The sequence below is a fragment of the Onthophagus taurus genome, chromosome 11 (assembly GCF_036711975.1).
Source record: "Onthophagus taurus isolate NC chromosome 11, IU_Otau_3.0, whole genome shotgun sequence".
NCBI classification, from domain to species: Eukaryota; Metazoa; Arthropoda; class Insecta; order Coleoptera; family Scarabaeidae; genus Onthophagus; species Onthophagus taurus.
The window spans coordinates 23,127,171-23,153,941 of NC_091976.1; the positions used below are offsets into that span (position 1 = coordinate 23,127,171).

General features: G+C 31.3%; 3 protein-coding genes across 5 annotated transcripts in view; 1 reads left to right on the plus strand and 2 right to left on the minus strand.

Moving 5' to 3' along the window:
• Window positions 1-4,695: 4,695 nt before the first annotated feature.
• On the minus strand, window positions 4,696-5,335 carry LOC111427943 (protein transport protein Sec61 subunit gamma). 2 transcript variants are annotated; one of them, XM_023063320.2, is made up of 3 exons: window positions 5,211-5,335; window positions 4,999-5,099; window positions 4,696-4,945 (listed from the first exon to the last, which is right to left on the minus strand). In XM_023063320.2, the coding sequence occupies exons 2-3, from the start codon at window positions 5,090-5,092 to the stop codon at window positions 4,833-4,835; spliced, it is 207 nt and encodes a 68-aa protein (XP_022919088.1). In that variant the 5' UTR covers window positions 5,093-5,099; window positions 5,211-5,335; the 3' UTR covers window positions 4,696-4,832. The 2 variants fall into 2 exon arrangements, with proteins under 2 accessions (XP_022919088.1, XP_071055777.1); XM_071199676.1 differs by having other exon boundaries at window positions 5,158-5,291.
• Window positions 5,336-5,898: 563 nt separating this feature from the next.
• LOC111427938 (Niemann-Pick type C-2a) lies at window positions 5,899-9,708 on the plus strand. The gene is made up of 4 exons (XM_023063305.2): window positions 5,899-6,121; window positions 7,015-7,128; window positions 7,182-7,357; window positions 9,546-9,708. Exons 1-4 carry the CDS (start codon window positions 6,040-6,042, stop codon window positions 9,627-9,629), a joined length of 456 nt encoding a protein of 151 aa, XP_022919073.2. The 5' UTR covers window positions 5,899-6,039; the 3' UTR covers window positions 9,630-9,708.
• LOC111427763 (Activating transcription factor 3) overlaps window positions 9,694-26,771 on the minus strand; it is a 59,462-nt gene continuing 42,384 nt past the window's right edge. Inside the window, exons 3-5 of one of the 2 annotated variants that reach the window (XM_023063063.2) lie at window positions 25,988-26,723; window positions 21,766-21,879; window positions 9,694-15,891 (exon numbers count right to left, since the gene is read on the minus strand). In XM_023063063.2, coding sequence (XP_022918831.2) covers window positions 15,223-15,891; window positions 21,766-21,879; window positions 25,988-26,446 — 1,242 coding nt within the window. In that variant the 5' untranslated portion in view covers window positions 26,447-26,723 and the 3' untranslated portion in view covers window positions 9,694-15,222. The remainder of the gene's footprint in view (window positions 15,892-21,765; window positions 21,880-25,987; window positions 26,724-26,771) is intronic. The other variant, XM_071199675.1, reaches the window with a different exon arrangement.

A 26,771-nucleotide genomic window follows, 5' to 3' on the forward strand; every position in this document is an offset into this window, starting at 1 on the left:
ATGGCGATTTGGTCTAAATAAATGGCTAAGATATAGGCCATCAAAGTTAAAAAAAAATTTAATTATTTTGAATATGGTTTGTATTAGAAAGATAAAATTTGTCAAACAGTGCAATGTTATTATAAGAAATCGTTTGAGATCACTTTTGAAAATGTACAAAGACGGGATTAATGCTATACAGGGTGTTTACAAAGGTTATTACCTTAAAACTTCTTAATTATGTCATAAACCATTAAATTTTCCAACTAATTCTATTTTATTTCATCATATTGAAATTATTTTTACTCTTATACATTTTTGATTACACGCATCGTTTCCGAGTTATTCACAAATTTGCCAAATTATTACTCAACGTGGCATGAAATCTGCATTTTCTTCAGTACAATTATTCTTCAGCATTAATGGTTATCTGTAAAAGTATTTTTTTCTAAAAACGCAGCTTCAATACTACATTTTTCCATCATAGTATGGCAACACTGTATTTGCAATGGATGGATATAATTCATGTAGGACATGCCCTGTATAGCATTGATCCCGAGGTTCGATTTTTTCAATAGTTAACGATTTCTTATGATAACTGTTTGCTAAATTTAGTCTTTCTAAGACAAACCATATTGAATATACAGGCTGTTTCTAAGTTGATGCGAAAGATTTTAAAGGGTGATTTTTCAGCAAAAATTAAGTTATCCAAGTTATAGCTCTCTAAAGTTAAGGGAAAAAACTGCAACTTTCTTATCTCTTGACATTTTACAACTAACAAATTGTTAGTTTGATCACAAAAAATAAAATAATGCTGAGATGACTAATAATAACCAATCTCTGAATTAATTCACTTGGCTCAAGTACACAGGCTCTGTGTATTATTTTATTTTTTTGTGATCAAACTAACAATTTTAGGAGAAAATGTCAAGAGACAAAAAAGTTGCGTATTGAGTCCCTCTATATAAGTCAAGTTTTTAAATAGAAAAATGTAAACGCATTAAAAAGCCCCTTGTAATAACATTTTTGGGTTATAAAAAGTGCCATTTTATTAGCAACTGTCAAATTTCATTCTTCTAAATTCCTCCATAGTGGATTTATTAAATAAAAACAATTTCCCTCCTTCTAACTTTAGAGTGCTGTAACTCGGTGGGGAAGAGATTTTGGACAAAAAATTATATGAAAGACCTCGCTTAATTTTTGTTGAAAAATCACTCCTAGAAATCTTTCGTATCAATTTAGAAACACCCTGTATTTAAAAAAGTGTTTGAAAATTTCTTAACTTTGAAATCCCATATCTTAGCCGTTTATGGGTTTAGATCAAAAATTTTAACACGAATCGTCGTCAATTTCACTCTAGTATTTGCGATTAAAATTATGCCATGACTTACTAAAACCAATTGCACAACGAAAATCGGTCTAGTATAAGGGGAAAGACCGATCGGGGATTCACAGAGCAAACTGCGTAGCGGCGTAATTGTGAAATGGCGTAAACTGAGGGCTACTTATACGTTAAAAACTTTCTGGCAGTGAACGTGTTAAGACGACTAAACCCAAATGTTTCTAGTTTTAACTTTAGTGTTCCAGTTTTAGTTCAATAAAAATATATAACAATCTAGCGCTGAATAACAAATAAAACTAGAACTAACAGTAGACCTAGAATTAGAAAGTTTCGGGTTTAGTTCTAGTTTTACATCAATAAAAGTATACAACAACCTAGAAATAACACTATTATTAGAACAAACAACACTAGAACGACACTAAACCCGAATGTTTCCAGTTTTAGGTGTGGTGTTTGCTGTAATGCTAGTTTTAGTTCTTATTCAGCGTAATATTGTTTTATATTTATCATTGAACTAAAAACATTCATGGTTAAACCAAGCTAAACCAGAATATTTCTAGTTTTAATTGAATAGAAGCGCTAAATAACAATTAAAACTAAAAAGTTTTTATAAACATATTTTATATACACAAAATTTCACAAATATTCATATTCATTCGAATTGTTATTATCGCTAATTGATTAAATGGGTTGTCAAAATAATATTTAAGTTAATTGAATCATCCTGTATATATTAAAAATATTTTTATTTTAATTTTTTTGTTAAAATAGGGAGTTACAAAAAAAAAACAAATATTCAGAATTATTTCTAAAATTGCATTAAAATTTAATCGCAATTTAAAGGAAATGTTTGTTAATATTTCTTGCATTTTAGTTATTTTTTTGCATCATAATGTGCCATAAATATTCCATAATAATTTAAAAATGATTGTTGAAATTATCTCATATTAAGTGAGACTGAATTTTTTATTTTGTCATCTTCGTTTTTCTTAGAATGTTTTAACTAAACTAAGCCCATCACAATAATAAACAAATTCATTTCTCCCTTAAAAATTAAAATTTTAAGTTAAATTGTATATAATGTTAATAGTAAGTTCATTTTTTTGCAACTAGTCAATACATGTGTGCGTTGTGAATATTATTGTTATAATTAGAAATCTTAAATGTAAAACGACGTCCAATTATTATATACAGTTCTATTCTTAAACGAAACTCGTTATAGATTTGTGTTTTCTAAATTTTCTTCGTTCTATTCACTCTTTTTTTGATTTATAAAAATGTTTCTGTTTGAGTACGAGTGCCTCTAATCACACCATAAGTGTAAAATAAGAGACTATTTTTATACTTTTCTATTAAATCGCCGCGTGTTCTGTTCCTATAGCGATATAAGGAAGTAAAAATAAAGTTTGTTTTAGTTTACTTAATCTTGATTTTATTTCAACCTCACAATCAAATTTTAACACAACATTGATACTATTCGTTTAGAAAAATAAAATGACTGATTCATCGAGTTGTGTATTTGTTAATAACGTTTTAAAAACTCAAAAATTTGAAAAAACAAGAATTTTTATTCAAAATTTGATAAATTTTAGCGCCATCTGTTATTCAATAGCGAAAATAATGGGAGTTTTAAGTTTATTTTCAAATAATTCAACAAATTTTATCAGTGTTGCCATTGAATTACAGATGGCGCTGCAGTCTTAAATGTACACAACGTACCTTCAATTTATTACCTTTCTGCACTTCTCCATAGAAACTATCTTCGTAGAAATGTAACTTTCTAAACAACAACTTCGTACCAAAAATTGAACGCATATGGCGCCATCTGTTGGGAATACTTTGGAATTATTCAGCTAAGAACCGAATCACTAGAATACAAGTTGGATTCGGTTTATATCGTTTATATATAAAAGCTCCAACCACAGAATAAGTGTTTGGAGCCACTATGTGGCTCCAATTAACGTTTCGACTGGTTGGGAATCCCTCAGATGCAATTACCTATGGCAATTACACCTGTCAAATAATGCAGCACATTTGAATATCACTGCATCATATGACACGTGAGATTACATCTGACGAGCTTCCAACAACTTATAACGTTAGCTGAAACAAAGCTATAATGTCAATTATAATCTAATTATTTAATCATACCATTATTACCTTATTATACTCTTACCGAAAAATCACTTTAAAATGACGTTTTCATCTGTCATTCTGAACAAACTTCAACTTTATAATTTTAAAAGTTGAAGTTAGCGGCAAATTTAAAAATATAACACGAATTGGAATCAATACTTTTTAAATTAAAAGAATGATACTGGTAATAATTGTTATTGCTGTCTCTCATCATTCCCACTATTAATAATAAAATTGTTAGTTTAATTAAATTATTTCAGTATAGACGCTAATGCCATCTTACGGTGGGATTTCGACATACAATCAGTCCCAAATTCTCCTATTAAAGATCTCTGGGGCTGCACTTCTCTTGTAAGAATATCTTCCATGTTGGAAGAAGAGTGTTGAAACTTTGCTAAGGACCTTAAAAAATCTTAATCCTTTCAGGACCAAGTTAAATTTGATCACCCTATCTTAAAGATTTCATAGAATTCCTAAAATATCTTCATCCCTATCTGATGAAGATAAAGAAATAATGAAGATTTGTGGACAAATGGGTTTTTAAGCAAGGATTTAAACGCCCTTGCTTGTAGAGAATAAACGAATCTTGTAAGAATATCTTCCATGTTAGAAGAAGGGTGTTGAAACTTTGCTAAGGAGCTTAAAAAATCTTAATCCTTTCAGGACCAAGTCAAATTTAATAACCCTACCTTAAAGACTTCATAGAATTCCTAAAGTATCTTCATCCCTATTTGATGAAGATAAAGAAATAATGAAAATTCGCTAATAAATGGATTTAAGCAAGTATTTAAACGCCCCTGCTTGTAGAAAATAAACTAACAAGCAAAATTTTTCTTATCTAAACTCACCTTCATAATGCAAAATAATGATTCTTTTGGACAAACTTTTAATCAGCAATCCTTACACTGTATCCATCCTTCTTGTAGTTTATTTTCTTCATGGGCAGATATGGGGTGCTTCATGAGGTATGATATAATTTGTTCTAACTCAATCAATGACAATGGTGTGATCTTTAGCATTTAAATTACAATAATGTCACGACATGTAACTAAATCATATAAGAATTGGTTTTGAATTTCCAACAATTTTACCTTTTTTTTAACAATTTTCAAAGTTATTAACACTTCAAATCATTGTTCTTAACATTTTATAAAAAAAAAACTAAATATAGGTGTTGAACTTCTTAAATATAAAGTTTTACTTTAAGATAAACGAATTATAGGTAATTAAAATACAAATTTTATAAAGTAATATTTATGAAATGAAAATGTTGATAAATAAGATATTATTACATGGATAATCATGTTATTATTTCTTTAAACCATCTTAGAAAATATGATATAACAAACACTCCTCGATTCAAAAATACTAAATCTTAAGATCCAACGATGATATTGTTAATGGGTATATGGATCAGTTTAACGAAAAACCCAATAAATCCCATAATACAGAATCCGATTGCTGTTGCAATAGCGATTTTTTGGAACTCTAAAGCAAAAAGGACGTGAATAACCTCAAAAAATTAATCATTAAATTTTTACCTTTTCTGTCTGGTTTTGTGCACCTCTTCACTAACCTGATGGAATCTTTAGTGAATTGGCGTCCTGGTTCAATGAATTTCGCTACTTGATCCATTTTAACTCTAAAATTATTAAAATAATAAAGAATTAATCGTTAAAAAACGATAAATGGAAGCATACTTAAGTAAAAAATAAACGTGCTTTGTGTTGAATTAGATTAATTTATCACTTACAATTCGAAATATGTGGCTTCGTCGTCTACACTTCACGATTTCTTACGTCTTTATGAGTAAACGTCACTGCAAGTTGAACCTTAAAATAATGACATACAGCCACGATGGCAGATGAAAACACATGACGTGTACTAAGTAGCTAACTTCACGGGATTATTTTTATTTTATTTAAACAATTTTGATGTAAAATTTGTTGATAATTAACATAAATATAGTTATATAATGTTTAATAATGGAAGGAAATTAAAATTATTGTTTTATTTATTAATAAAATGATGAATGATTTGGAGCTAATTTCATTGGGGAATTTCCGCGTAAAACGAGCGGTAAATTTAAATCGAAATTAAGTTTATTTAGAATTAATTTATTAATTTTTAATAACTATCTCAAAAAATATTCCATATATAGATGTTATTTTAATGTTTTATTCTTTAACAATTAATTCAAATTTATTTTATTTAGAGCTATCTTCATTATCATTCGTTTTTGAAAAAAATGGTAATAATTTTTGAATCGAAATGGAAATATTTAATTTTTTTTATAATCACTGACCCATGAACCGAAAATGATACATGTTATTTCTTATCCTATGTTATTTCACATCTAAACATAAATACGTCCTTCTCTGGTCATTATAGTGGGCTTGATTATTATCTTTGTTGCGACGAAGCCGTATAAAACCGAACGATTTTAATTCCAGAACAGTTCTTTGTCGGGCTTAATTGTAATCGGGGTTTTTAAAACTTTACTCTCATTTTTACAGTTACGAGCCATTTAAGTACTTTTTTATTATCGAATTTTCTCGTTTAGGAGAATTAAATACAAAAAAATGAGTTATAAAAATGGTGTTTTGATTTTTATGATTTTTTGCGCGTTATTTGTGAAATTAAACGGTGAATTTTCTGATTGTGGTGAGTTAATCTATTTCAAACGCGAATACATTTACTTTACAATAGATAAATAAATAAAATTTGGGATGAATCATCGTTGTAGTTAACGAAAAGAAAATTAAAGAGTGATTATAAAAGATTATTATATCGTCCTTCGCGTTTTATTGTCCGGAAATAATAAAATTTTGCTGTACTCGGCGAAATGGGTGAAATTATTTTCGCGTTACTTGAAATAACTCAAGGTTAAAAAAATAATAAAACCCAGTTTCAACGTTTAATCCATCATTAGCTGAATTTATAAAAAAATCTTTCTATAATAAGCGTTTTATTGTTTACTAAGTTCCTCGCCTCCTTCCTTCAACAGATATTTTGGAAATTCCTCTGTCACTATCTCCCTATGTCTTACATTATATCTCCTTTCCAGCATATGTGACCTTTTCTTCTGCCTCTGTACTTCACTTCTTTCCACTCTTCTATTGCCGATCCCAGTAATTGAATATCCCACTCTCCTATAATATCCTTCCCTATCTCCCTGCCCATATATCAACTTCCTCTCCTTGATTTCCCTCCAGTACTCTCCCAGGTTCAGCATCTGCAATGCGGTCTTCCTTCTATCACTTCCTCACTATATACCTTAACCTCTTCCATTACTATACATATACCCTGGAGTCTTCCTCGCCAACCCTAGTACCCATCTCCAAAACCTTGTTTCTTCTTGAATCCTGCCTGCCCATCCGGCAATAATTCCCCTCTCTCCATTTCCTCTTCCAATCTCCCCAGCAGTATATTACCCCTTTACTCCACTTTTTATATCTGTCCTCTTCATACATCGCGTCGTTTATTACCTTCCATAGCTTCTTCTTCACTGTCTCCATCGCCTCATTCTGGATCTCATCAATCTTTTTATATTGTAGGTTCAAAAATGGGAAAAGTCGATTCAATATCAGTAACAAACTGCGACGCAGATGATGACAAATGTATTTTACGTCGAAATTCGAACGTTACCATTCAAATTCAATTTACACCACGTAAGTTATTACTTATCACAGTAATTTCGCATAATTTGACACTTTATTTTTAGAAAAAGATATAAAAGAATTAAAAGCCATCGTTCATGGTGTTATTATGAACGCCCCAATTCCTTTTCCTTTACCCAACGGAAATGGATGCGTCGATTCTGGGGTTACCTGTCCATTAACATCTGGTACTTCTTATAATTATTTTACAACTTTACCAGTTTTGAAAGAATATCCACCTGTAAGTATTAATCTAATTTGATTAAGACCCGGTTTTATAAACTCAATTGGCTTGATTGAATGTTAACGTGATGCGTCAGTCAATTAAGAATAAGAAACCTCAATTAACGCCATATTAAGTTTCCATTAACTTGATAAATGTTTTTAAAAGGAAGCCTAAATCTTGTAAAAGTCTAATTGTATTGTACAAAATGCAGGCCCTGATTCTTTTTTTACGATGTTTTGAAGGAGTAGTTCAAAATTATACTAGATACTGTCAAGGTTAGAAGCATTGACAGGAATTATTGCGACCAATTGCAATTGCAAGAAAAAGTGTAAAATACTACATATGAAAAAATGGGCCTGTAATTACACTGAGAAAGTTCTAGACTGCAAGAAGAAGTCTAAAATTTTGCAGGCATGACTCCAAACTTAATGTAGAAGCCATAAATGAGGATTTTCACTTTAACAGGAATTATTCTGACCGACTCTAAACTGCCAGAAAGTGCTTCTGATTAGCTTCAGATATATATTATCTTCAAGAATAAGTTACAATGACGGAAAGTCTATGATTACAAGGCAAAACTCCATAGATTAAGAAAATATTTGAAATTAGACTGCATAGATATCATACTGCAAGAAAAAGTCTAAAACTGCAGTGACCAAAAATTACCTAGGAAAAAATTAGACTCGAAAAATTAGCACTGATAAAGTTCTAGACTGTAAGAAGTCTAAAATTTTGCAGTCATGACTGCAGACTTAATGTAGAAGCCATAAATGAGGATTTTGACTTTAACAGGAATTATTCTGACTGGCTCTAAACTGTCAAAAACTGTTTCTGATTACCTTCAGACATATATTATCAGCCTATAGACTTCAAAAATAAGTTACAATGTCGGAAAGTCTATGATTACAAGGCAAGACTCCATATATTAAGAGAATGTTTGAAATTAGGCTGCATAGATATTATACTGCAAGAAAATGTTTAAAATTACAATAACCAAGTATTACATAGGAAAAAATTGGTCTGTAATTACACTGACAAAGTTCTAGACTGCAAGAAGAAGTCTAAAATTTTGCAGACATAACTCCAGACTTAATGTAAAAGCCATAAATAACGATTTTGACTTTATCAGGAACTATTCTGACCGACTTTAAACTGCCAGAAAGTGTTTATGATTACCTTCAGACATATATTATCAGCCTATAGTCTTCAAAAATAAGTTACAATGACGGAAAGTCTATGATTACAAGGCAAGACTCCATATATTAAGAGAATGTTTGAAATTAGACTGCATAGATATCATACTGCAAGAAAATGTCTAAAATTATAATGACCAAGTATTATATAGGAAAAATTGGTCTGTAATAACACCGATAAAGTTCTAAACTGCAAGAAGATGTCTAAAATTTTGCAGGTATACCTCCAGACTTAATGTAAAAACCATAAAAGAGGATTTTGACTATAACAGGAATTATTCTGATCGACTCAAAAACTTCTAGAAAGTGTTTCTGATTACCTTCAGACATATATTATCTGCCTATGACTTCAAAAATAAGTTACAATGACGGAAAGTCTATGAGTGAACAAGGCAAGACTCAATACTTTAAGAAAATGTTTGAAATTAGGCTGCATAGATATCATACTGCAAGAAAATGTCTAAAATTATAATGATCAAGTATTACATAGGAAAAAGTTGGTCTGTAATTACACTGACAAAGTTCTAGACTGCAAAAAGAAGTTCAAAATTTTGCAGGCATGACTCCAAACTTAGTGTAGAAGCCATAAATGAGAATTTTGACTTTAACAGGAATTATTCTGATCGACTCTAAACTGTTTCTGATTACCTTCAGACATATATTATCAGCCTATAGACTTCAAAAATAAGTTACAATGACGGAAAGTCTATGATTACAAGGCAAAACTGCATAGATTAAGATAATGTTTGAAATTAGGCTGCATAGATATCATACTGCAAGAAAAAGTCTAAAATTGCAGTGCCTAAATATCTAAGCTTTCTGGGTGTGAGTATACAACTAATAGAAGGTTATAGATTAAACGCAAACATCTCTGCTCTTATACAAGTCTGAGCTATCATAACGATTATCATCAAACTAGTAACAGCTAATCTAGCGCCATGCTTGTTTTAGACTTTCTAAGCAGACTATTACTATTAAAATTAAAGCCAATTATTTCTTTTATTTTTAAGGTTTCCGTTGATGTTAAATTTGAATTAAAAGATGAAAACGATGAAGATATAACTTGCAGTATGATTCCGTCGAAAATTAAATAATGAAGTATAACATAACAGATAAAAATAGTTTGTAAGTTTTTGATGAATTTAATAAATAAAAAACTTGTTTAAAATTTGATCTTAATATTTATTTTTAACGATATATATGCTCCAATTTATAAACAATTTAAGGCACAATGCAATCAGGTATATATCTGAAAAACCCGTTTAATAAAAAGTTAACACAACAGGTAACTGTAAACAAAAAGAAATTGGTATAATAAATGTGTTGTCTTTGTGTGTGTTAAAATGTGTGCTGTTACCATAAAAAGAATAATAAGTATAAAAAGCTGGATTTATTTTTATTTTTTTGTAAAATTAACAAAATTTTTTAGGGGTTTTTACAACAATTAAAGCACATCATTATTTATTTCACTGGTATGATTTTTTAAGCACCATAATTATTACTTTGATGATTTTTTTTAATGGTGGTGGGTTAAAATAGGGGGAGATTCTTTTTATTAATTATTCGATTTTTAAGCATTTAATTTTAATAAGAAACTTCAAAAAGGGACGTTGAATAAAAAAATAAATTTTTGTCATCAATAATAATAATAAGATAATAAAATTACAAAAAAAAGAAAATACTTTCATGGCACATGTTTTAAAAGAAATTTTCAATAGAAAATTAGTATTATTATTAATTAATTAATGAGTTTATTTTAATTTTATTTTTCCTTTTTAAAATCTTATTTTAGAATATCACAAGTTCCACAAATTTGTTTGCTTATTGGAAGTTTATTTTTTTGTGGTTAAATTTATTACTTTAAGTGAAATGAATAGAAAACATGTGCCGATTTATTGCTTTAAATAAACAATAAGGCACAGCTTTGAAACAAAAAAGCTAAAAGGCTACAAGGAATTGAAATAAATCTGAGGGGGGCTTTTTTGTTATTTTGAAGCTAATTCTTAAAGCAAATTTATAATAAAAAATAAATTGCTTAAGTAAATTAAAAAATAAAAAATAATGTTAATAAAAATTAAATCTGGGGATAATTTTTAACAAACAAATTATGCGTGAGGTTAATTTAAAAGAAAATGTTAAAAATTAATTGTGGTGTTAGTGTTGAGATGATTTCTTTTAAGCTGGAAAAGTGTATGTTTACGTTTTTTTTTAAATTTGTTATAATTTTATTAATTGAAATAAAATTGCAACAAATTGTTTTCAAAATATGTATAAAATACATGATAAGTAGAAAAATAGGCAAATATTACAATAAAAAAAAACAATATTAAATATTTTTCAACGTGACAATAGACATTTAAAGTAAAAATAGGTAAAAATTTGGCAGTAAATACACAAAAAAAGACAAAAAATGTACAAAAGTCTCCTATATACCTAAAATTCAATATTTGGAATGCTAAAAAACACAATGTGCGCTAAAGGTTTTTTTTTAATCCATTTTACATTCAATTTAAGAATTAATAAGTAGTACGTAACAAAAGTATCAAAGTAGAAAAAACGTCCCCCGTTTTTTTATTTTAACCACCATCTTGACTTTAAACCAAAAAATAATGAAAACTATTTATAAAAAAATACACCTGAGCCAACAAGAAAATCGAAGCAAAAAATATGTTATTAATATTATCTTATTTACACATATTTTTTTTATAATTATTTATTTTTTTTATAAATCTAAAAATCTATCTCTTTTAAATTATGTATTAGAAAAAAAAAACAATGAAACATACCCTAAACACTATTATTTAATTTTTTAATTGAAAAAGAAAAACTATTTTTTTTAAATAATTACAAACTAAATCTCTATTTAGTAGTAAATATTATAAATGATATTTTTTTAAATAAAGAACTCACAAAATATGTTTATAATAAAGATTTTATAATAAAGATAAAGTATAGAAATGGAAAAAATTCCTTTAAAAGAAGTTAATAAAAGCATTGAAACTTCTTAAAAAGCTTTATAATAATAATAATACCGGTAGTAATCAAAATTAATAAATTGAAACCAAATTTCAAATAAAAAAACACCCCTGTGAATAAATACTCCAAAAATATTAAAGGAATAAATCCGAAAATTACCGAGTCAAGGAATTATTTAAAATAGTTTCCCATTTTTTAAGTTTTTGGCCAAGATGGTGGTTGAATTTTTTTCTCGAGAGAACATTAAAACGCCTTTTCCACTTAATTAAATTGTATGGTTATCACTACAACTTGAAATCATTTAATTTTTATATACAAATATTTTTTAACATAAATTGTTTTAAGTTATATCTAATTATTTGTGATTTTATCAAAAAATAAGGATATTTAGGCGATATTTATAGTCATTAAATCAGTAGAAACTGTATTAAATGCAAAATCAAGAAAATCTTGAATGCAAATTAAGTAATTAATTTTGATGAAAGATACTATGTAATAAAGTGATTTGTTTTAAGAGATTTTGAGAGTTAACTGAAAAACTAATCAATAAATTAAGCAAGTAATTCGAGGTTAATATAATATAAATTCTTTGGGGTTAATAAATTTCTTTCTAAAATAATTGAATCCTCTAGTTTGATAATTTTTGAGTTATTTGACACGAATTGTTTCTAATAACATTTATTTTTAGTGAAATTACAACATATATTTGATCATATATTGGATCATAATAAAATCATTAATTTAAGAAGCTGAATTTTGTGGTATATAAGTAAAGTAACAATAATAATTTTCATTGTACGGCATCGCCTCTAAAGTTAAGAGAAAATATTGTTTTCATTTAATACATCCACTATTTTCACGAAGAATTTAAAAGAAAAAAATTTGGCTCAAGAATGAAACTTCGTGGTATATTAAGAAATATACAGAGTAATTCAAATTCGATACCCACCAATGGGATTTCAGAAACCATAAGAGATACAGAAATGGTTAAATGGGAGCAAAGTTGCGTATCTTAGAGCTTTAAATGTTGAAAAATGATGAGCTCTAAGATACGCAACTTTGCCCCCATTTAACCATTTCTGTATCTCTTATGGTTTCTGAGATCTCAATGGTGGGGGTTGAATTTGAATTACCCTGTATACATATTAATAAGTTTAAAGTTAAGATTAAGTTAAGATACTTATATTAATCTCATTATGATCTCTTAACATTAATGTTATCAATCTATATGGTATCAGCAAAGTTGAAAGTTGTTAAACACAAAATTCTTGAAATGTATCTGATGCCAAGGATAAAAACTATATCCAAAAAGGGAAAATCTCTATAAATCGTTTGCAATGTATAAAATTAAAGTATACAGATAGATTAAGTACCGCAATCAAAATTATGTAGATATTAATAATTTTAAAGTTAGGAGAGAGCCATTAACGGACATCAATACATAGTATATACGAATGTGCTTCAAGTTTGGCCGCCTGGCAATCATACGCACACACATATATACTTATATTAATCTCATTATGACCTCTTAACATTAATGTTATCAATCTATGTAGTATCAGCGAAGTTGAAAGTTGTTGAATACTAAATTCTTGAAATGTATCTTATGCCAAGGATAAAAACCATATCCAAAAGGGGGAATTCTCTATAAATCGTTTGCAATGTATAAAATTAAAGTAGTATTAAATTATTAAAGTGTATTAAGCAAAGTTGAAAGTTATTGAACACCAAATTCTTGAAATGTATGTTATGCCAAGGATAAAAACTATATCGAAAAGGAAGAAATCTCTATTTTTAGATTAAGTACCACCATCATCTTTGATTCTTTTAAAACAATGATATAAAATATTCATAAATGTGTCGCTGTGGTCGGTCCGACATTTCATCTGTTCTTCCTGTTGGTTCCCTTTGGAAAGGGGCAGACGTTTCGCCAAGTTCTTAACTGGCATTTAAAACATACCCTTTAATGTTATTGACTTATATTGCATTTATAAAATAATCTGAACGTGTTTTCCATCGATTAGTACCATTTTGACACACTCCAATAAGCTTTTTATGTTCTTTTTTGCTTTTGAAATACTGTCAAAAGATATCTAAATCAATTTTTTATTTTTTTCATTCTCGCTGAGTTATTTAAACATGTTTTTGATCGATTAAAACCGTTTTGACTCAAACCAACCTGACCAGTAGCATTTTGACACACACCAATAAGCTTTTTATGTTTTTAAGTGCTTTTGAAAACCTTGTCTTTAACGTTATTAACTTCTCTTGTATTTATAAAATAATCTCAAGGTGTTTTCCATCGATTAATACCATTTTGACACACACCAATAATCTTTTTATGTTTTTTGTTGGTTTTGAAATACTTTCAAAATACATCTAGATCAATTTGAGTCATCTAAAGATGTTTTTTATCGATGAAAACCGTTTTGATTCACACCAATCCGATTTCTTTTATATTATTAACTTCTCTTGCATTTATAAAATAATGTGAAGGTGTTTTGCATTGATTAATGCCATTTTGACGTACACCAATAAGCGTCAATTTATTTATAGTCTGCCGACAGGAGACTACGACAACGCACTGAAAATGCCAGGTGAGATCTTGACGAAACGTGTGTCCATTTCTAAAGGTACCAACAGGAAGAACGGATGAAATTTCGGACTGACCACATACTTCTCCATCCGTGAAGCACTACGCATTACCAAATATAATAAATAAAAAAGTGTAATGTAAAGATTACTGTAAAATAGAGGATGTAAGTGTAAAACTTAAGAAATGCGGATTGCGCGATAATGATAGAAAAGAAGACTTGAGAAGAGTTGAAGCATTGATAGCTGAGTCTGGCAGAATCACCAACCTAAGTCTATCGATGACAGTGTTGCCACCAGGCCGGTTTTTTTTTTGGTCACTTATTAATTTGTCAACTTTTCATCAAAATTATGTAATTATGCATTTTTTAAATATTTAATACATATTATTAAGAGATAATTTAAATTTAAGACTGATATGAACTTAGCAAGACACAATTTTGCCGCGCGCAGGTTTGAATATCCTAAGAGAATCACTTTCATGCCGAAATTAGTAATGACAGTCGTACTAAGTCAATCTGAATAAAGCAATAAAGGCCAGAAAAAATTAAATGTATTAAAATTTAGCACCTACTATTTCCACAAAATGGAGCATCATAACGGTATTATTAATCTGCTTATCAAAATGTCAAAAAATATAAATTTAAGTTAATTTCAAACAAGAAGACTCAATTTATCTTTACCTATTTATTATCACGAAACCGTTAAATGAATTAGAATAAATTTAAAATAAATTCTATTGGTTAGTTTTTCAGTTTAAGTGCTAAACCACAAAAATATTCTATGATATGCTAAAGTGTTTCTAGAAGAACTGATCATAAATATCGCCAGAAAAAAAATATTAAATTTGCATTTTATAACTTTTTTGTGCAAATAAAAAAGTCTAAAATAATTAGATACAACCTAAAAAAGCCTGCATTTTTTTCAAATTGTAGTGATACCCAATAAATTTTCCATAATCACATTAAAAAACGACCGGCGTTTTTAACAAATACAAAAATTAATCGTAGGCCCATTTGACATTGGTATTTTTTCAGATCTGGTAACAATAAAAAGAAATTATGCACATCTTATTTTCACCTTTATCGTCTCATCTTGTTAAAAAAAATTGATTTAAAATTACGCCAAACAACCATTATCGTAATTCTGTCCAGAATACTGAACGGAATTGTAATTGTTGTGTTGGTAAATGTGTTGTTGATTACTTTGATTGTTATTATCCAAATTAGTAAGATGCGTTTGAAAATCATTATTTTCCGTCGTTGTCGGTGATTCAACGATAATAGTCGGGGTTGTTTTATTAATAAATTGTCCACCAATTGGTCGCGAAAAAGTAACATCACCCGAATTTGGACGATTAAATACATCCAAATAACCATCACCAACAACAATCCCTCCTCCTTGACGGTTGTTGTTGTTGTTGTTATTATAGGAATGATTGTTGCTTGAGTGATTTGAATGATTCGTATTGATGGCCGGAGAATTCGAATGTTGTTGACGATTATTATTGACGTTAGAAGTTGAAATCTTGTAAATTGAATCTCGGGTGACTTTCGGGATGCTTTTTCGACAAGTTAATTGGTGCGTTTGTAACATTGAGGTTAAACTCATCCGTTCGGATTGTAACGCTTGAATTTGATTCTTCAAATCGACGTTTTGTTTCTCCAAAACTTCGGATTCGTTAACCAAATTCGCCGTTCTTTCACGTTTCTTCAAACGACATTTTGTTGCGGCGATTTTATTTCTTTCGCGTCGTCTTCGTCTACGTTCTTCGTCTTCAGCGGTTAACTAAAAGAAAAAAAAACGATTTAAAAAATTATTTTACATTATTCATATACAGGGAATACCAGAATTGTTATACAATTAACTAGAAATACTGGTTAATTTAAATTGCATTTATGAGGAATAAAAAAATCTTTTAAGATGATTGCGTGGGGTCTAAAACTTGAAAGATAAATTTAAATCGTTCATATAGTAGAGAAGTGTTACGGATTTTGGGTTGGTTCCAAGAAATCTAACGGCGGTTCCGAGAAATCACGTGTGTGTATGCGGGGCGTTTTGTTGTAAAGCCTCCGCTGGCGAGCTCCGTTGCATTACTCACCATTGTAGTAACTTCTCGTACGAATGTTGGGCCAATTTTTCGGACCACCGAAGATGTTTTGGCCTGAATTTTACGTTTGGAAAATCATCGGGTTCAAACACTTTTATTTTAGATCTTACAAACAAGTGTGTCAACAGTTCATCTTAGATCTATAGAGCATGACAGATATGTATTATTACTTAATAGCGATCTGAGACATTATCATCCATAAATAAATCTTTGAATTTTGCATATTTGCAACTGCAGAACATCTTACGAATGCTCATTAAGGCTGAAGTTTGAAACATTTTGGCGTGCAGAACATTAAATAATACTGTGCATTAATTTTTGCCAATGTTTTGATGATCATTACATACTTGACAATACTAGATGCTATGAACAAACTGCTGGGGAAGAAACTGTAGCAAACGTAGTTTTGGAAAATCAAAACGATGTTGTTTTACTTTTTTCCATCATTTCAAAGAGAAAGGACTTAAAGAGATTCCCTCAAATTATCAACTGCAGTTGTTGAAACAGCTGTTGACCACACCAAAAGATTTCCTACCGACTAATCACATTATTGAAAGATCAAAATCAAAATCAAGATGAGTATAACTATAATAAACAAGTTATATGTAGAAAAATCGTATCGTGGAGTCATTTTCGGCATCTCAGCTCACATTTTCCCAATAATCTCCCAAACAGTTTCAAGGATGACAGATTAAACATGATCAGTAGGATCTACAAGTGGAATACCACCATGATGCGTCAGCCACTGCGGATTCTCTGGCAAGATCCACGCATTTGCTCGCCAAGCGCGGTTTCATTTCATGCCAAAATTGTCCGTATGCTGAAGCAGCATTTCTCAGTTTTATGACGAATAGAAGAAAATCAGAATCAGTACCAGAAGAATAGCTTCACAATTAAATATGAATGAAGAGTTATCAAACTTTCTCTAACACGCAACTATGCAGTAAACCGCACAATTTGATATGGTCTAGGGACAAGAAAAAGGAATTGTAGTTCAATGGAACCTACAGGTCCAACTTCATTGAGGTTGCTAAGGTTGATAACCGATTGTGGTAGTGCGTTGAAGACGCTAAAGGAGGAATGTTGCTACAGTGTAGGTCAATTAGGAAGACTTGGGAACAAATGGAATAAGTTGCGCTACTTCGAATTCATTTCAGAGATGTGCACAAAGCTCACAGTGCACTCTATTCTGCTAAATTCGAAAGAGTTATCATTGAAGCTTCAATAAGTCCGCTGTTGTTGTAATCAACAAAGCTCATCGTCTCTGTATTCCTACAGAACTTGCGAAGCTCAGCACAACTTATAGGCATGTTTTGGTTCAAGAGTTCTGTAATCTCGAAAAGTTCGGAACCTTCTGAAATAGTTCAGAACTGTTCGGAACCAATGATTATTATCACATATTGTGTTATCAGAAATTGACATTTGGTAACATTAAGCTATTTAGAATTAACTGGAACTACCATCAAATTCTTTGTTAATTCTTTCTATGACCGATACATCTGGTGTGCCACAACGATTAGTTTTGTTTATCATATTTATTCTCTCTGTACACTTCACAAATTGCTAACAGCTCAAATGCGTGGTTATGTTATAAATGATCTTGGACAGAACTAAAAAACTTTTAAGCATCTTCGACCGCTTGTGTTATCGCTTAGGAAGAAGGTATGGAAACTATAACTGCGATATTTACTACTAGTCCTAATATCAACAAATTGATTGAAAAGATCACTATAAAAATCAAAGAAATACCTGTTTAGGCAGAGACACCTGTATCTCAGTCCTGTATGAAAGTTACTGAAAAAGCTTCCAGTGCGATGTATATAAAATCTTTGCATTAATACTTGTTAGAAAGAATATTTGAAACACAAAATTGGAACGCTTATTATTAATGAGGACAAATCGGACTAAAAGTAAGACCTTCTTCATTTGTGACGTGTATTCCGTCACAAATGCAGCTTGTGAAGTCTATTGCCAGATAAATAATACCGTGAGAATCGTAAACAACGCTAGAGAGACACAAATCGAAAATAAGACCAGTTGTAAATGTGAAATATAGTAGGAAGAAGGAGAGGGAGTAGGGAAGAGCATCGGAGAAGAACTAAAAGAGTTCTAGTAAAGGGGATTGAAGAGAAACAGATCAATTGGTATGATTATCTGGTTCAAATAAATCAAAGAAAATGATCAATATGAAACCAGAAGGAAAAAGAACACTGCGGATTCTCTGGCAAGATCCACGCATTTGCTCGCCAAGTGTGGTTTCATTTCATGCCACCTCCCACAACATTTCTTCTTCGCTGACACGTTCTCCGTACGCCGAAGCAACATTTGTCAGTTTTATGACGAATAGAAGAAAATCAGAATATCTTCATCAGTACCAGAAGAATAGCTTCACAATTAAATGTTAATGAAGAGTTATTAAATGTTCTGTAATACGAAACTATGCAGGAAACTGCACAATTTGAAGACAAAAAAGGAATTGTAGTTCAACGGAACCTCGGGTCCAACTTCATTGAGGTTGCTAAGATTGATACCCGATTATTTTGGTGCGTTGAAGACACTAAAAGCCACCGTGTAGCTCAATTAGGAAGACTTGGGAGCAAATGGAATAAGTTGCACAACCTCGATTTGATTTCAGAGATATGCACAAAGCTCACAATGCAAAAACTTATCATTGAAACTTATATAAATCCGCTGCTGTTGCAATCAACAAAGCTCATCGCCTCTCTATTCCTACAGAACTTGGAAAACTCAGTACAACTTATAGGCCTGTATTGGTTCAAAAGTTCTGTAATCCCGAAAAGTTTTACCAGAAGAATAGCTTCACAATTAAATATGAGTTATCAAATTTTCTCTAACACGAAACTATACAGTAAACTGCACAATTTGACATGGTCTAAAGACAAAACAGGAATTGTCATTCAATGGAACCTACCAACCTCAGGTCCAACTTCACCGAGGTTGCTAAGGTTGATACCCGATTATGTTAGTGCGTTGAAGACACTAAAAGCCACAGTGTAGCTCAATTAGGAAGACTTGGGAGCAAATGGAATAAGTTGCACAACTTCGATTTGATTTCAGGGATATGCACAAAACTCACAGTGCAAAAACTTAATCTTCGCCCGCTTGTGGTATCGCTCAGGAAAAAGGTATTGAAACTATAACTACAATATTTACTAAAACTAAATGGGTTGCTCTTATGGGGAGTCCTAATATCAAGGAATTGAAAGAAAAGATCACTATAAAAAGAGCATCAAAGAAATACCTATTTTGCAGAGATACTTGTATCTTAGTCCTGTATGAAAGTTATTGAAAAAGTTTCCAGTGTGATATATATAAAATCTTTGGAAAGAAGTGGGAAGAAGTAATGCCCGGTTCACACTATTTTAGTGAAATTCCAGCACTGGTTTCGATCACTAGACTGGAATATTACTGGAATGTGAACCAATCTAGTGCAGGAATCTCACTAGAATAATATGAACCGGCACTCGAATGCACTCGTTTCAATGAGCAATTTTGAACAGTCTACTTTTTCACTCCAGCTCGCCCATTCCAGCGTCATTGCAATAGTGTAGACGGCTAACCCAGTGCTAAATTGCTTCAGTGCTTGATTACTGGACTGGAACAATGTGACCGGGCATAATAGATGAAACGGCGTTAAAAGGAAAAAGTGTTGCTCAAGTGTCAAAAATAGCTAGAGATAGGAACACCCACAGGAAATGTATCTGAGACCCATCAACGTAAGGTAGAGTGGAGGAAGAGAAAGAAGAAGTTAACAATGAGGTTAAAAGAGGAAGTATTGACAATCATAAAACGCAGTCGAGACAGACTAATTTCTTCTAGATTTCGATGCTTCCAAGCCAAAACGGTATAAACGACATTTACTTAATTTTTCAGGAAACACAAAAAACTTTCATCCCATCGTATTCAAATAAGCATTAATTTCCTCAAAATCATGTTTGGGTTGATTAAAAATCTTATGGCGTTATCCAGTTGTGACATTAACAACATCGATTATCTTGATGAGTGTGAACTTGACGTTTGATGAATTGTAATGGATTTCAAAATTAAGCTAGATGACACTGACAGAGGTAAATGCCTAAGACGACATAGTTAACCACATAAAGGTAGTCTTAGAAATGTATTAATTAATAATCCCAATGTGTAAATAAATCAACTGGGATGGCGAATAAATGTCGAAATATCATTTAGATTGTTTGGACAGATGAATAAAGTCATTAGACTAAAAAATCATGTTAATTAACCATTAAACGAACACAAAGTCACGCACGTGTAGACATTGAAAATGAATGAAAATTGAATCCACTATAAATAACTTAACAATAAAACCTCAATGTCGATCTCCTACACCGGTTAAAAAAGAATACTTTTATTTTATTGATCAACCCAACCCACTCAAAATGCAACATTTAATTATATCATTCATTTTTTACACAATTACTAATAAATTACTAAATAGATGTATTGAATAAGATTCCTTTTTATATTTTGTAATATGGAATGGTTCCAAAAAAGGAAGGTCGTTGAAATAAATATAAAAAAAACTACAATAAAGAAACAAGTCAGGTCGTAGTATTGTTTGTGTTCGAAGAGAAATTGCCCCGTTCCAAAAATTGCGATCCGTCGTTTTCTCAACCCACGCAATCTCGCCTATATTTCGATTCGCCAACAACAACAAGAACATAAGCTACGAGAACCGAGCTCGAGCTACTTCTTCTTGTACCGTTAAACGTTCCGGAATTTTTTTTGGCCAGTTGTTAATGCAAATTTTCCAACCGAGCATATCAATATTTGTATATACTGTAATCTCATCCTTATACAAATCTTTCGTTTCTTTTCCTCGTCAAAATCATTCGAGAAAAAGAAAGTCGGTGAAATATCTTTAATTTTGATCGATTTAAATCATTAAAAAATAATTTATTCTTCGTACTTGAAACTAAATGGAATGACATTTAAAAAGTCGTAAAACTAATGAATTCCAACGTTACACGAACCACCCACGCTAATTTATTTATTTATACACAAAATAGAGTTGAAAATTATGAAAAGTACATTTTTTAGGTAGAGACAAAAGTTATTAACTTATTATTTGTTTCTTCTTTTAATCTCTTTCGCAAAAATCTTACTTCTTAGAACACTGACAAAACAATAATCTTTAAATGTTTAAATAGTGATAATTTTAGTACACAATTTTAACATTGTTTAACCAAAAACAAACATCCCTTAAAGTTGTATAAACAATTCCGAGAATTTATCTTTCATTTGCAAACTATATTTTATATTTTCGTAATAAGTTAGTTTATTTATAAACGTGCTTATTGTGCAAATAATTTTTAATTAATATTTACATATAGATCAGATGTGAGTTAGTCAAAAAAGCATGCTGTTAATTTTTGATTTGTAAATTATTGAATTATTATTATTCGAGTGGTTCTCAAACTATGAGAATTCAATCGAAGTATAATTGACGTTGTGAACGTTCTGTTTTGTTGGTAAGAAAATAAATTAAGGAAATTGATTGGTTTTTCACTAACTTTTCTCGTGAAGCTATAGTTGTTGCTTTCAACATCCCCCCAATGATCCGAATTTGTCGATATCCCTCCGGTTTTTCTTGTAAACGTATCCGGGATGGTATAGTTTGAAAACCACTGAAATAAACGACCCACATCTTTCCACAAAAAATACAAAACACCAACACACCAACTTAATTTATCGAAGATTAAATAAAAAGAAATCTATATGATAATGTTTTCGAAGAAATTTTTGGTTTATCTGGTGATTTTAGTTTTATTAAGTTGCCCAACACATTTTTTTTCTCATACACCATCATTATGTCGTTTTTCATGCTGATTCTGAAACTAATTTTAAATTTGCTCCAACACGTCAGGATTTTGGGAAATGTCTTTAAATAGCTTTTTCAAAAGTACATTAAATTTTACAGATAGTACACAAAGTTTCAGATATTTGAGATTTACAACAGGTTAGTTAGTTAAGAACTTCCTTGCGAAACTGCCTGACAGATGGCACTGCAAGTTATCGGACCGTTAAAGCCAATGCGTTTTGATGACTTAAGTTTTGATGAAGCACTTCAAAAGTGGTGTGATGAAGGAGATAGTAATGTTAGTAACATTGACAATGTTACTCCTGGAGGAGAATTACGATAAGTCTGATCATGATAGCGCTTCAGAACAATCAGTGAAACGCTGATAAATCGTGTCAAACATTTTTATGGCAAAAATCGATTCAGATGGAGCAAAACTGAAGACATCCATCATCCCGTACACGTCAACATAACATAGTTATCAAAGTGATTGTTTTGAAAACCAAATCTCAATGCATCAGAATACAAGCGGACCCTTTGATGAATGACTAATGTTATACGTTGGACAAATGAAAGACTTGCTAAAATAAGATCGGTGTGTACAAAATCAAGATAAAACAGAGCTGAAAGATCTTAATATTATCGAGTTAGAAGATTTTATTGGATGCCTTGTGTGTACCTCGATCTTCAAATCAAATCATGAAAATCTGGACACATTATTTGCAACTGATGGCTCTGAAAATGTAATATTTAGGGCTGCAATGAGTCGTGAAAGGTTTGGTATACTGTTACCTGCAGCCGCAGTTTTAGAAATATTTCAGCAATTTATCCATAACTGTCAAGATTGTTATGCAATTGGGTCATATGCGTGTATTGACAAAATGCCTGTTAGTTTTCGAGGGCGATGCCTTTTTAAGGTCTACATGCCTAAAAACTCGAAACCAACACAATCCGTAATACAGCTTGCTAAACCCTTATTCACTACCAGACACAACATAACGGCAGACAATTGATTTTCATGCTCGCCGAGTTGGTACATTAAGGAAAAACTAAAGGGAAAATCCAAGAGAATTTTTAACGAACAGATAAAAAGAAGTGGGAAGTACTATGTATGTATCTGGCATTACAAAATCTGCATGCGATTAGACCAAGGAAATTTCAACAACGTGAAACGTTGTTGAAATTCACCATCAACGTTTGAGGCAGATTTTTTTAACAATACACTTTTTGATTTACTTGAAGATATACCTCTTAATGTAATTCAAAATATGTGGCACCAGTACGATGGTGCCCCACCTCATCGCGGATGAGTAGTTATCGAGTGGTTAAACCAATATTTTCTAAACAAGTGGATTGGTAATAATGGTCCCTTTGCTTGGCCACCTAGATCCCCCGATCTTAATCCATTGGATTTCTACTTATGGGGTCAAATGAAACAAATTGTGTATCAAGTAGAAATTAACACACGAGAACAGTTATTAAACAGAATACAAATGGCTGATACCGAAATAAGAAATCAACCAGACATTTTAATTCGGCTGAAGAACTCTTTAATTCGTCGTTGTGCAGGATGTATTCTAGCAGATAGGAGGCTATTTTGAACAATATTTGTAATATTTATGTGTTTAAAAAAAAATTTCAAATATGTTCATCAACATTTTTTTTTGGTAAATGGATTAGCTATCATATGCTAATAAATAACCCTGTATTGTACTGCCGAGCATTGAGTGGACACGTCTGAACATGTCCTTGCCTGTTTCCTACGTCACAACATTTAAACCACCCCCATTTGTGCTCTGGATCCAATCAAATTAGGAATTTGTAGATTTCTAGCTGTATGGGTATATAAGGAGATATGCACGGCTCGTTAGATTCAATTTAATTTCGTTTGTGACAGTTGAACCTCTTTTTATTTCATAATATCCCGTGTCTGTACAAATAATCCCAACAGCTTCTGTCATGTGCGTGGAGAATTCACTTCCCAACGACATAAATGGATTATTACGCCTTTAACAGAAAATTTATAATTAGAAATTAAGGCAAGAAATGGGCTCACGGTGTGTTGTTACTCTGAGGGGCTGATCAAATGGTAAGAACAGCGCCATGCCATTTTCAAGACCTATGATTTGGCATGAACAAACGGATCATTTGTCTGATTGCTACTTTTGCTGCACGAAAACTTTCGGGTTCTCCCAAGGACAGTAGAATCTAACAGGACTGCTACATCCATTGTATTTTTGTAGTCCACTACGGATTGGTTGCCCGCACTCTACGTCACACTATTTGCCACGCCTGGTAACTGTCTGTGTTTTTAGAGGTTATATGATAGACATTAATACGTCTAAAAACATAAAACTTCACAAATAATATGAATAAGTCTAGGATATAACCTGTAAAAACACAGCAAACGCATAGACCATAAAAACAGCTGGGCGTGGAAAATGATGTGACGTAGTTTGCGGGCAGGTTGTCACAACAATGGATGTAGCAGTCCTGTTAGATTCTACTGTCCTTGGGTTCTCCAATAAAAATAAGAACAAGATTAGTTACGCTAATCTGAATCAGAAGCCTTGCCTCACCTTAGTAACGTATAGGTGTTTCGAGTGAAGAATATGCCATTGCAGAAGCAGAAGAACAAATTTTCGAGTTATCGACCAGCAGTGATGAATATTTGCCATCTCAAGAGGACGAACCTCACTTAGTAAATCAGTCAGAATTAAATGACCTTATTCGAGATCTGAATTTGTCAAAATTTTAAGCAGAAATACTAGGATCTAGACTTCAAGGATGGAAGCTGTTAGCTTCAGACACACATATTTCTCTGTATCTTAATCGCCAGAAAGAACTGTCACAGTATTTTTCAACCAAAGAAGGTCTTTCATTCTGCAATAATGTCAATGACTTGATGCTGACATTAGGTCATCAACATCACCCAAAAGAATGGCGTCTTTATATCCATGCTTCGAAATTGAGACTTCTTCACATAGAAAACGTTTATCTATCCATCCTGCTTGGCCACGTAGTCCATATGAGGGACCAAAATTAATTAATTTTAGTACAAATAGAATTTCAACACTGACCTCAAAGTTGTAGCAATTCTACTCGGTTTACAACTGGGGTACCCAAAACACTGCTGATTCCTTTGTGAGTGGGACAGTCAGTTGAGAAATTCTCACTACGTTGTTAAAGATTGGACAAAAGAATATACTTCAAAAGGCATTAGTGGAACCTAATAAAATATTTATACCGCATTGCACATAAAATTAGTTTTGATGAAGAATTTCGTCAAAGTAATGGATAAAAATGGTCGTGGATTCCAATACCTTTCCAAAACTTGGAAACTATTGGGAAACAAAAATTTCCCAATAGTTCAAATGCAAAACTTTTTGAGGAAATTTTTTTAGGACACCAAATTAAACGTCTACAACATAATGCACAATTTGAAGAGAGTGCCCAAAATTTTCTAGGAAACACAAAATCTGACAATTACATCAAGACTGGTGAGATATTTCATCAAGACATTTCTGTTATTGAAAAACGTAATCAATCAGGGCAACTGGAACAATAAAATATTGGCTGATTATTGTTGTACATTGATATCAGAAAGTATAGAAGAACACTATAAAAGAAAAACATTTTAAAACAGCACGATAGCATACAGTTCCATATAATTTGAGTATCTAATTTATATTATTTTATTAATAATGTTTGTACCAAAACCTGACGTACCAGAATAAATTTGTTTTTATTGTTATTATTACGGACTGTAAGAGAAACTAAAACTGTACATAGTTTTCATTAAATGTACATAGTTTATTTTAATTTAAGATTAAAATCACCAAAAATTACAAAAATATCTTCATTAATCATATTTTATCTATACTTTTTTAATTACTAGACTAGTTATAAATAAAATAAAATAAAGTGTATCTTACCCCCGAGTTATTAATTTTATCCTCTTCGCTTTCGCTACAATCGTTCCTCTTGATCCTCTTACATTGCTGGTCGAGGTCCAAGATATCGTCGTTGTCGTTTTGGTGTTTTCGCTTCTGCTCGATCGTCAGTTTGAGTCCGGCTTTGATTAACTGCGAGCATGTTTGCTGAACGCTATTGGGGCCGTTGTTCGTCGGCGATTCAAGCTGGCTACAACTTGAACTATTCGAATCGCTCGAAGCCGACGTAAACGAATTATTATTGTTTGTGTTGGTACCGTGATGATGATGTTTTGGTTGTTTCGGAGCGTCGTCTCCAAAATTGTAACCGTCCAAGGGGTTCGTCATGGCCATCAACGAATTGAGTATTTCCGGGGTCCTCGGCGTCGCCCCCGTTTCAACACACAGCAATGTGTTTAGGGTCGCGTTGGACGCCGCCAAATTTGTATCCAAATTGTACATTTTCAGGGATTTTAATAATTTCTTTTCTTGCTTTATTTTTCTTTTAATAATATCACAATGAGAGGGAGGAAGGTTCTTTAAAAGAACCCTTTTATAAAACTTAAAGTTAATTAATAAATCACAATTGTTTCGTATATGGGGGAAGAGAAAGAGGTGAGTTTTTTTTAAATTTTAAATAGTTTTCGAGTCCACTTAAAGGTGCTAACTCACTGGTAAACGTAAAGGTTTTTCGCCGTGAAGTAACCGAAATCGTTTGTATTCTTCAGGTGAAACGAATCTGAAACAAATAAATTGATAATAAGAATTAGATTAGATAATACAAGGA

What these genes read in the sequence shown, in the direction of transcription:
- LOC111427938 (XM_023063305.2), top strand. Translation starts at nt 6,040, where the DNA reads ATGAGTTATAAAAATGGTGTTTTGATTTTTATGATTTTTTGCGCGTTA. An exon ending in CGGTGAATTTTCTGATTGTG is followed by an intron (nt 6,122 to 7,014) that starts GTGAGTTAATCT and finishes TTTATATTGTAG; the next exon opens with GTTCAAAAATGGGAAAAGTC. An exon ending in TTTTGAAAGAATATCCACCT is followed by an intron (nt 7,358 to 9,545) that starts GTAAGTATTAAT and finishes TTTATTTTTAAG; the next exon opens with GTTTCCGTTGATGTTAAATT.
- LOC111427943 (XM_023063320.2), bottom strand. Translation starts at nt 5,092, where the DNA reads ATGGATCAAGTAGCGAAATTCATTGAACCAGGACGCCAATTCACTAAA. An exon ending in CACAAAACCAGACAGAAAAG is followed by an intron (nt 4,946 to 4,998) that starts GTAAAAATTTAA and finishes TTTTTGCTTTAG; the next exon opens with AGTTCCAAAAAATCGCTATT.